At 42.2% G+C, this 11,767-nt stretch overlaps 1 protein-coding gene across 2 annotated transcripts in view; it reads left to right on the plus strand.

The window, feature by feature from the left end:
• The window catches only part of l3mbtl3 (L3MBTL histone methyl-lysine binding protein 3), a 37,364-nt gene extending 25,835 nt beyond the window's left edge, over nt 1–11,529 (plus strand). For both annotated transcript variants that reach the window (XM_014205068.3, XM_082976837.1), the window contains 3 exons: nt 1,645–1,802; nt 1,905–1,967; nt 10,132–11,529. In XM_014205068.3, coding sequence (XP_014060543.2) covers nt 1,645–1,802; nt 1,905–1,967; nt 10,132–10,275 — 365 coding nt within the window. In that variant the 3' untranslated portion in view covers nt 10,276–11,529. The remainder of the gene's footprint in view (nt 1–1,644; nt 1,803–1,904; nt 1,968–10,131) is intronic.
• The last annotated feature ends 238 nt before the right edge of the window (nt 11,530–11,767 follow it).

Genomic DNA, 11,767 nt, shown 5'->3' on the forward strand with positions numbered 1-11,767 from the left:
AAGGGGGAGGCTTGCAAGCCGAAGAACACCATCCCAACCACGGGGGTGGTAGCATCATGTTGTGGGGGTGCTTTGCTGCAGGAGGGACTGGTGCACTTCACAAAATAGATGGCATCATGAGAGAGGAAAATTATGTGGATATATTGAAGCAACATCTCAAGACATCAGTCAGGAAGTTAAATCTTGGTTGCAAATGGGTCCTCCAAATGGACAATGGCCCCAAGCATCCTTCCAAAGTTGTGGCAAAAGGGCTTAATAACAACAAAGTCAAGGTATTGGAGAGGCCATCACAAAGCCCTGACCTCAATCCTATAGAAAATGTGTGGACAGAACTGAAAAAGCTTGTGTGAGCAAGGAGGCCTACAAACCTGACTCAGTTACACCAGCTCTGTCAGGAGGAATGGGTCAAAATTCACGCAACTTATTGTGGGAAGCTTGTGGAAGGCTACCCGAAACGTTTGACCCAAGTTAAACAATTTAAAGGCGATGCTACAAAATACTAACTGAGTGTATGTAAACTTCTGACCCACTGGGAATGTGATGAAAGAAATAAAAGCTGAAATAAATCCTTCTCTCTACTATTATACTGACATTTCACATTCTTAAAGTGGTGATCCTAACTGACCTAAAACAGGGAATTTTAACTAGGATTAAATGTCAGGAATTGTGAAAAACTGAGTTTAAATGTATTTGGCTAAGGTGTATGTAAACTTCCGACTTCAACTGTATGTACAGTTTTATGTTTTAAGAATATACAGGTACATCTAACATGCACATCTAACATGCATATGCAGGAGTAACACCCATTGCCTCTCAGGTATTTACTCAGTAGAATGGCGAGTGAAGACTCTTCCAGAAATACTCACTAATTTCCCTGAAACGTGAATATTGATGTCCTCTGTGTGTTTGTTAATAAGCGAACAACTGTTTTGATGTTAGTTTCTCCGTCAAGCAAAGTAAAGTTACATGAAGTTGCTGTGTCACAACTGTCACCTCATTAAATTTGTCCTAAAGAATTATGACCCATGAGTCTGTGACTGTGACCCTTGCTATCTCTCTAATTGGTCCAGACTGTAATTACTTCCCTCTCTTGCTACAGTTGATTAGTTCCTACATAAAAAAATGTTTTTAAATGTGTATGTATGTGTTTCTTTCGGAAGGGTTGGGTTAAAAGCGGAAGTCAAATTTCGGTTGGACCTTGTGTGCAATTAACCAATGAAGGGATCTTAATGTGAATTTCTCTAGATTTGTTCCTCCCCATGCAATATTTATCTTTGTGTTCCATCAGGACCTTAGAATTACTCTCAAAACATCACAATTTTCCGCTCCACTTGAATTGTCAATTTTAGGAGATAAACGTTGGAAGATGCTCAAAGCTGGGTTTATGCCTGGATAAAGAAACAGTCAGCATTAACTCACTATCTAATTAGACTGATTCCCACAGCTTCCCAATATGGTTAGGAGTGAGCAGCAAGCATCTGCATTCTGTTTCTTCTAACCTTTCCAAAGACTTACATCAGATCCTTTTAGTATCAAGCTGTTCATCTTCAGGTAATCACAGCAACATATTCCTTGCTTTTCTAAATTTAAGTGAATTAATTTGAGGATTTGTGTTTGTTTATTTCCTTCCCTTCCCTAAAGTAGAGCTGACACTACAGCAAGCCCTTCACCAGTCAGTGTTCATGCCATGTACCTCGCCATCCCCTAGCAGCTCTCCTTTCTGTTGGGACCAGCACAGCAAGCTACTTCCCACTGTGGCTGGCATCACTTCAAGCAAAGTGGCTTCATGGACAGTGGAGGAGGTAATTGATGATTTACATTGTCGCTACAATGTTGCTTGCTCTGCAGTGACTGTGCTGTTCATTTGGATAACTGTACTAAGCATGATGTCCAATGTGTTACAGGTGATTGAGTTCATCCAAGGTCTTCCAGGCTGTAGGGAACACGTGCACACTTTCAGAGACGAGGTACAGTTTCAGTACAGAACATGCAGCTAACCACTGATATATACACACACTCACACGCATACCAGTGTAGGTCATTGCCATTTAAGATGACGGGGGATTATAATTTTTTTCATGAGCATGGCCTTATTTCTATTGCAGCAAATTGGATGACTCAATGTAACATCAATAGGTTTAGGCTACCACATGATACTCAAATGTTCCCTATTCCCATCATGAGGTTGTTACAACCTACCCTTTAAATGAAAGTTTACAACGTAAGTGCACAGGTTGCGAGAAATTTGAGTAATCAAGGTGACAGTCATTGACACATTCAGTACCGCCTTGCACAGTCTTGTCTGCATCTAGCTGATCTAGGGTGTAATCATTAGTCTAACAGTTGGAAAGGACCCGTCAAATTCAGATACCCATTTTATTCCGTTTGCTTCCGTTTATTGGCACTAAGATCGAACTCAACAACCTGTATAAGGCCATAAGCAAACAAGAAAATTCTGATCCAGAAGCGGCGTTCCTAGTGGCCGAGGACTTTAATGCAGGCAAACTTAAATCCGTTTTACCTCATTTCTACCAGCATGTCACATGTGCAACCAGAGGGAAAACCTCTAGACCACCTTTATTCCACACACAGAAACACATACAACGCTCTCCCTCGCCCTCCATTTGGCAAATCTGACCATAATTCTATCCTCCTGATTCCTGCTTACAAGCAAAAGCTGAAGCAGGAAGGACCAGTGACTCGCTCAATATGGATTGGGTCAGATGATGCGGATGCTACGCTACAGGACTGTTTTGCTAGCACAGACTAGAATATGTTCCAACAGATCAAAAACACTCTCCTGGATGCAGGTGTAGATGTGTCAAAAGTCTACTGTACGTAGAAGACTACACCAGCAGGACTCCAGAGGGTACACTGCAAGATGCAAACCACCGATAAGCCTGAAGAACAGAAAGGCGAGATAACAGTTTGCTAAAAAGCACCTAAAAGAGCCCCAAGAGTTCTGGAAAAAAGTATTGTAGACAGATGAGACAAAGATTAACATGTACCAGAGTGATGGAAAGAGGAAAGTGTGGAGAAAAAAAAGACATGCCCGTGATCCAAAGCATACCACCTCATCCATGAAACATGGTGAAACATGGTGGAGGGGGTGTTGTGGCTTGGGGCCTGTATGGCTGCCAGTAGAACAGGCTCACTTTTCTTCATCGATGATGTGACTGCAGACAGAAGTAGAACAATGAAATCTGAAGTCTACAGAAATATTTTATCTGCTCAGATAAAACCAAATGCCTCCAAACTCATTGGACGGCATTTATCATGCAACAAGACAATGACCCTAAACATACTGCTAGAGCAACGAAGGGGTTTTTAATGGCCAAAAAGTGGAAAAATCCTTGACTGGCCGAGTCAATCACCGGATCTGAATTATAATTGACCATGCATTGTACATGCTGAAGAGGAGACTGAAGGCAATAAGAACCCTGAAACAAGCAGGAACTGAAGATGGCTGCAGTACAGGCCTGGCAGAGCATCACCAGGGAAGATACCCAGCGTCTGGTGATGTCGATGCATCGCAGACTTCAAGCAGTCATTGCATGCAAAGGATATGCGACCAAATATTAACAATGATTACTTTATTCTACATTATGTTAAACTGTCCAATGTTTTTTGATGCCTGAAAATGGGGGGGACTATGTACAAAAGCTTCTATAATTTCTAAACGGTTCATCCGATATGTATGAAAATACCCTCAAATTAAAGCTGACAGTCTGCACTTCTCCCTCATTGTCATTGTATCCTTTCAAACTCAAAGTGCTAGAGTACAGAACCAAAATAACAAAGAAATGGTCACTGTCCAATGAATTATGGTGCTCACTGTATATACTAGGTGGCGCCAGAGGAAGACCCAAAAAATTGTTACAGACTCCAGTCACCCAAGTCATAGACTGTTCTCTCTGCTGCCGCATGGCAAGTGGTACCAGAGCGCCTAGTCTAGGTCCAAAAGGCTCCTTACCAGATTCTACCCCGAAGCATAAGACTGCATAAAAATGTATCAAATGGCCACCCGGACTATTTACATTGACACTGCTGCTACTGGCTGTTTATTATTTATTCATGTCACTTTACCCCTATCTGCATGTACAAATTACCTTGACTTGGTACCAGTAACCCCTGTATATAGCCTCGGTATTGTTATTTTATTTTGTACTTTTTATTTTTTACTTGCGTTTATTTAGTAAATATTTTCTTAACTCTATTTCTTGAACTGTATTGTTGGTTAAGGGCTTGTAAGTAAGCATTTCATGGTAAGGTCTACACCTGTTGATTTCGGTGCATGTGTCAAATAACATTTGATTTGATTTAGTTGGAGGCGTGCGTGGCCACGCAGTCATGGGTAAACAGGGAGTACAGGAGGGGGCTGAGCATGCACCATTGTGGGGCCCCTGTATTGAGGATCAGCAAAGTGGAGGTGTTGTTTCCTACCTTTAACACCTGGGAGCGGCCGGTCAGGAAGACCAGCACCCAGTTACACAGGACGGGGTTCAGACCCAGGGCCCCAAGCTTAATGATGAGCTTGGAGGGTACTATGGTGTTGAAGGCTTAGCTATAGTCAATGAACAGCATTCTTACAGGTATTCCTCTTGTCCAGATGGGATAGGGCAGTGTGAGTTCCAGTGAAGGGAAATCTTAACACTACAGCATACAATGACATTCTAGAAGATTCTGTGCTTCCAACTTCGTGGAAACTGTTTGGGGAAGGCCTTTCCCTGTTTCAGCATGACAATGCTCCCGCGCACAAAGCAAGGTCCATACAGAAATTGCTTGTTGAGATGGGTTTGGAAGAACTTGACTGGCCTGCACAGAGCCCTGACCTCACCTTAGGGATGAATTGGAACGCCGATTGTGAGCCAGAGTCACATAAACCCAAACCACAGCTAAATGCAGCACTAATCTTTTGATGATCTTCATCAGATGACACTCCTAGGACATTATGTTATACAATACATGCATGTTTTGTTCAATCAAGTTCATATTTATATCAAAAACCAGCTTTTTACATTAGCATGTGATGTTCAGAACTAGCATACCCACCGAAAACTTCCGGTGAATTTACTAAATTACTCATGATAAATGTTCACAAAATACATAACAATTATTTTAAGAATTATAGATACAGAACTCCTTTATGCAATCGCGGTGTCAGATTTTAAAATAGCTTTTCGGCTAAAGCACATTTTGCAATATTCTGAGTACATAGCTCGGCCATCACGGCTAGCTATTTTGACACCCACCAAGTTTGGGGCTCACTAAACTCAGAATTACTATTAGAAAAATTTGATTACTTTTGCTGTTCTTTGTCAGAATGCACTCCCAGGACGTCTACTTCAACAACAAATGTTGTTTTGGTTCCAAATAATCCATAGTTATATTCAAATAGCTCTGTTTTGTTCGTGCGTTCAGGTCACTATCCGAAGGCAAGCGCATTTCGTGACAATAAATGTCAAAATATTCCATTACCATACTTAGAAGCATGTCAAACGCTGTTTAAAATAAATTTTTATGCTGTTTTTCTCGTAAAATAGCAACAATATTCCAACCGGGCAACGGAGTAGTCTCGTGACCGCGCATCTCCAGTGTCACTGTCCTCAGGCTGACCACTTACAAATTCTGCTGCTGTTCTTCGCCCAGAGACAGCAGACACCCCATTCCACTTTCTGGCGGCTTTAGAGAGCCAATGGAAGCCTTAGAAAATGTCACGTTACAGCACAGATGCTGTATATCTGATAGAGATGCAACAGAAGGACAACAAATTGTCAGACAGGGCACTTCCTGTATGGAATCTTCTCAGGTTTTGGCCTGCCAAATGAGTTCTGTTATACTCACAGACACCATTCAAACAGTTTTAGAAACTTTAGAGTGTTTTCTATCCAAATCTACTAATTATATGCATATTCTAGTTTCTGGGCAGGAGTAGTAACCAGATTAAATCGGGTACGTTTTTTATCCGGCCGTGAAAATACTGCCACCTATCCCATAGAAGTTAACTTGGCTTTCGAAGACTTTAGAAAGGCAGCGCAGGATGGATATAGGTCAGTTTGGGTCTAGAGTGTCACCCCCTTTGAAGAGGGGGATGACCGCGGCAGCTTTCCAATCTTTAGGGATCTCAGATGATTCGAAAGAGAGGTTGAACAGACTGGTAATAGGGGTTGCAACAATGGCGGCAGATCATTTTAGAAAGAGAGGGTCCAGATTGTCTAGCCCAGCTGTGTTTGACGGGTCCAGGTTTTGCAGCTCTTTCAGAACATCTGCTATCTGGATTTGGGTGAAGGAGAAACTGGGGAGGCTTGGGCAAGTAGCTGCGGGGGGTGCGGAGCTGTTGGCCGGGGTTGGGGTAGCCAGGAGGAAGGCATGGCCAGCCGTAGAGAAATGCTTATTGAAATTCTCGATTATCGTGGATTTATCGGTGGTGACAGTGTTACCTAGCCTCAGTGCAGTGGGCAGCTGGGAGGAGGTGCTCTTATTCTCCATGGACTTTACAGTGTCCCAAATCTTTTTGGAGTTAGAGCTACAGGATGCACATTTCTGTTTGAAAAAGCTAGTCTTTGCTTTCCTGACTGACTGTGTGTATTGGTTTCTGACTTCCCTGAAAAGTTGCATATCGCGGGGACTATTCGATGCTACTGCAGTCCTCCACAGGAAGTTTTTGTGCTGGTCGAGGGCAGTCAGGTCTGGAGTGAACCAAGGGCTATATTTGTTCTTAGTTCTACATTTTTTGAAAGAGGCATGTTTATTTAAGATGGTGAGGAAATTACTTTTAAAGAACGACAAGGCATCCTCGACTGACAGGATGAGGTCAATATCCTTCCAGGATATCCGGGCCAGGTCGATTAGAAAGGCCTGCTCACAGAAGTGTTTTAGGGAGCATTTGACAGTGATGAGGAGTGGTCTTTTGACCGCGGACCCATAGCGGATGCAGGCAATGAGGCAGTGATGGCTGAGATCCTGATTGAAAACATCAGAGGTGTATTTGGAGGGCAAGTTGGTCAGGATAATATCTATGAGAGTGCCCATGTTTACGGATTTAGGGTTGTACCTGGTGGGTTCCTTGATAATTTGTGTGATATTGAGGGCATCTAGCTGAGATTGTAGGACTGCCGGGGTGTTAAGCATATCCCAGTTTAGGTCACCTAACAGAACGAACTCTGAAGATAGATGGGGGCAATCAATTCACATATGGTGTCCAGGGCACAGCTGGGGGGGGGGGGTCTATAACAGGCGGCAACAGTGAGAGACTTATTTCTGGAGAGATTCATTTTTTAAATTAGAAGCTCGAACTGTTTGGGCATAGACCTGGAAAGTATGACAGAACTTTGCAGGCTATCTCTGGAGTAGATTGCAACTCCTCCCCCTTTGGCAGTTCTATCTTGACGGAAAATGTTGTAGTTGGGTATGGAAATCTCCAAATTTTTGGTGGCCTTCCTAAACCAGGATTCAGACATGGCAAGGACATCAGGGTTGGCGGAGTGTGCTAAAGCAGTGAGTAAAAGAAACTTAGGGAGGAGGCTTCTGATGTTAACATGCATGAAACCAAGGCTTTTTTGGTTACAGAAGTCAACAAATGAGAGTGCCTGGCGACACGTAGGGCCTGGGTTAACCTCCACATCACCCGAGGAACAGAGGAGGAGTAGGATGAGGGTACGGCTAAAGGATATCAAAACTGGTCGTCTAGTGCGTTGGGGACAGAGAATAAAAGGAGCAGATTTCTGGGCGTGGTAGAATAGATTCAGGGAATAATGTACAGACAGGGGTATGGTGGGGTGCGGGTACAGTGGCGGTAAACCCAGGCACTGAGTGATGATAAGAGAGGTTGCATCTCTGGACGCGCTAGTTATGCTGGGTGAGGTCACCGCATGTATGGGAGGTGGGACAAAGGAGGTATCTGAGGCATGTTGAGTGGGACTAGGGTCTCCGCAGTACACTAAAACAATGATAACTATCCTAAACAACAGTATACAAGGCATATTGACATTTGAGAGAGACATAAAGGAAGGCATAAAGCAATCACAGGTGTTGATTGGGAGAGCTAGCTAAGACAACAACGGGTAAGACAACAACAGCTAATCAGCTAAGATAACAACAGGTAAAATGGTGATGAATGGGCAGAGAGGGTCAGTTAACTACACACAGGGCCTGAGTTCGAGGCTGGGGCCGACAGGTAAACAAAAAAAATAAACAAAATGGAGTACCGTGATTAATGAACAGTCCAGCAGGCATCAACTATGTAGCCAAGTGATCATAGGGTCCAGTGAACAGCAGTAGATGGAACAGGGAAGCTGCGGGGTAGTCGTTACTATTATTTAGACTTTCTCCGAACTGAAGGCCATTAGGCCAATTTAAAGCTATCCCTAGACATTTGAAATATCTTCATGCCTAGAAGAGCCTCCAGGCTTCCGTAATAACGGTCAATTGTGAATGAGGGAAAAAAATATAACAGGGGCAGTTTGGTAAAATTAATCCCATCCGAATCATCCACTGGAAAAACGGACATGCTGGTGTAATAATTACATAACGTTCTATATAAAATACTAGGCCCATGCAAATAAGGCTTATGGAAGGGGGTGAGAACCATGAGCCTCCTAGGTTTTGTATTGAATGTACCCAGAGGAGGTGGACGGAAACTAGCTGTCCTCCGGCTACACCATGGTGCTACCCTACAGAGTGCTGTTGAGGCTACTGTAGGCTACAGTGTGTTTTAATCAATTATTTGGTACCATAAATGTATTTAGTATCGTTTTAAAAATGATGACTTTTTTAATGTTTCGCTATTTAATTTTTACGAAATTCACTGAGGAGGATGGTCCTCCCCTTCCTCCCTCGAGGAGCCGCCACTGACACGCACACTGGCTTCTGGGAAAAGGTCTTCCCATGAATCTGTCTGTTGTGGGATTATAAAGATCCCATTTTGGTTTCATCGGATGCATTACCTTCACATTATCCTTCATAATGGTGTGGTCTCATCTGAGTCTGCTTAAGACATTTTAAGTGCCTCTGCAAAACTCACCAATGGATGTAACTTTTAAATGACAACTGTTATGAATGCAGTTTAGTAGAGGTGTAATGGTTGTATGAGTTCAGTAGTTCAACTAACAGTCCTTACAGATAAATGTTGGCATATTGATAATTGCTGTGTCCATGAACTTCTCTACTTGAGGCAGTGGGTCAATGGGGAAAAGAATGAATATGCTGGCAGCTTGATTGACATTCATGAATGGAGTCACTTTATAGAACTGTTAACGACTAAAGGATTACCCAGCTGTTCCAATGGCTAATAAAGGCAACTCAAGACATATTTCTCTGGAGCTAAATTGAGTGGTGGAAGCGGTTATACATAAGACATGCAGTACTAGTCCCTGACTGACTGACTGATTGACTGACTGGGGACTGCAAACAGAGCAGCTGTCACTAGAAACAGCTGTCATACAGTCTGCTGGTGGACGCCTGATTCACTCTCATACGTCCCCCATCATTTCATTCTCCCATCAAACCTGAGTATTTTCAGCTCCAGAAACAAAGACTTGGATTGGGGATAGGTAGTCTTTGGTCATCTTTTCTATAAATTGGTGTATTGTATTAATCTTCAGATAATCTCTTAAAACTATTATTGATTGTATTGCCTTTGTGACGCAATAAAAACAATTGTTCACAAAATAATTCTATAACTTACTTGTCCTTTAGGCCTGTGGTTTAAGGAAAGAAAGTGTACTTTGATTCGCTCAATCAATTAGGCCTATTTGGGTATTCTCTACAGATTATCCAAATCATTAAACACAGGAAATTCTTCTCATGGTTCTCATGAATTTATGTTCATGTTGTGCCATTCTGTCAACGGTAACAGCGGGTGATTTTACGACAGGTTGTTAAAGGTAGAATATGACTCAACCTCTGAATAACACCCCCTCTAATGAGGCATGAACATTTGCATAACCCTCATGGTGGAGAATCCTTAAAAAACCTTGCTTTGAAGTGAATTCTTTGAGCACCGCTATGTCTTAACTGCGTGCTATTGGAGGTTGAATGTGAAACATATTCCTTAGGAAAGTGCTTTGATGGTGCCCATTTTAAAGTGTGAGACTTCTCTAACTCTTCCCTCCCTCCCATGTTCTTGTCCAGCAAATAGATGGCGAAGCCTTCTTGCTGTTGACCCAGGTTGACTTGGTGAGGATCATGAGCATCAAGCTGGGTCCAGCCATTAAGATCTACAACTCCATCTTGATGTTCAAGACGGCGGAGGAATCGGCATGTAATGAGCTCTAACGAAGGTGGGAGGCTACTATTTTTTTCCCCCCTTAGGAGGAGGTCTAACAGACAAAGATGTGAAGCACAAAGAACCGTCCTTCCCAGCGGATGTATCTCATGCGAACTGAATTGCACAAGTTCTTCTTTTTTTTAAGACAACCATATTGCATACTGCGAATCTCCAATACGATTGACTCATTGAAAAAATGTCATTTTCATTTTTTTTATATTAGTGTTGGCGTGGTGCCACGAGGCTGTTCGACCTACTTAAAAACGGAAACGGGAAATGCAGAGGACTATTAGTTTTCTCATCCTTCAGATTTCCTTTAGCGCATCACAATCAGCAACTTTTCATCGTGTAGAAAGTGCCATCTGCACAGGGTCTCTGGTATTATAGAAGATTATTGGCTTTAGCTGTTCCAGTCTCTCTGGAATGCCGACGTCATACAGGTCAGAGAAATGAATACATTCATGAGGAAGTAATCATGATTTTTGATCCTTGTCACTTCTGTCTGTCTGATGGGTTGGTGGTGCTGCGGGAGAAGGCTGTATATTTCAACCGAGAGCGGAAAGGGATTTTTATTCTCTCACCAAACCAACAGGGGCACCCTACTGTAATAATTCAATGCACCAGGCCCTGCATTTAATTTCCCCATGGTAAATGTCCCCAACTCTTATGTTTTATGGATAGCAATATACAGTACCTGTATAAAGACCAACGTGGGTCATCTTGGTCTAGTTTCTTTGTCCTGTGTACTGTACAGTCACCTCATCAGTACTGTTCAGGCCCTCTGAAGCAGTGACAAGTGTCTGTTTACAGTACTTTAATGTACTAACCCCAGGGAACGGGTTTGGTTGATTGAATCAAATAAAAAATAAAAGGCTATCTATATGGACATGGGTATTTCTTCATTTGGACAATTGTTCACTTTTGTTTATTTATGTACTGCAATTTAAAGCAATTGTTAAATATAATTGAATCGGTACATTACTGATAATCTCAAATAGCATACTTAGTGCTCTTTAAATAAGTGTTGACTGTAATATGCTATTTCAATTTGCTTTGCCGATGCCTAAAGAGAACAAAATGCCGGTTTATGTTTTGCTGTTATTTATTTATTTAAATCTCATACCGGTGGGTGAGACTGCTGTGTGCAGAATTATGCAAAATAATGTAAATGGTAAATAGCTTGCCATTTCTGAAGCTAATATAATGATGAAGCCTTTAATTCCACCTGTATTGATTCACAAATAAATACAATGAGAAGTACACTAAGGCTGCCTCTTGTGTTACTGTTAAGTCTACTTTTGTCCCAGGTGTTACCTCTGTCTCAAGTTCTCCTTCCAGGGTACACTAAAGCCACTTTGGCTTTGTTGAAGTGTTCAGTACCAGAATATTATGCATATTTTATTAATCTCACTAATCTCAAAGAATTTTCACGTCCTGTCACAAAGTGCTATATTTTTCTATTGTCACCATGTCATATTTATTACCCTAAGAAGGGAAACA

This window comes from Salmo salar, chromosome 06, assembly GCF_965601325.2.
Source record: "Salmo salar chromosome 06, fSalSal1, whole genome shotgun sequence".
Lineage (NCBI taxonomy): Eukaryota > Metazoa > Chordata > Actinopteri > Salmoniformes > Salmonidae > Salmo > Salmo salar.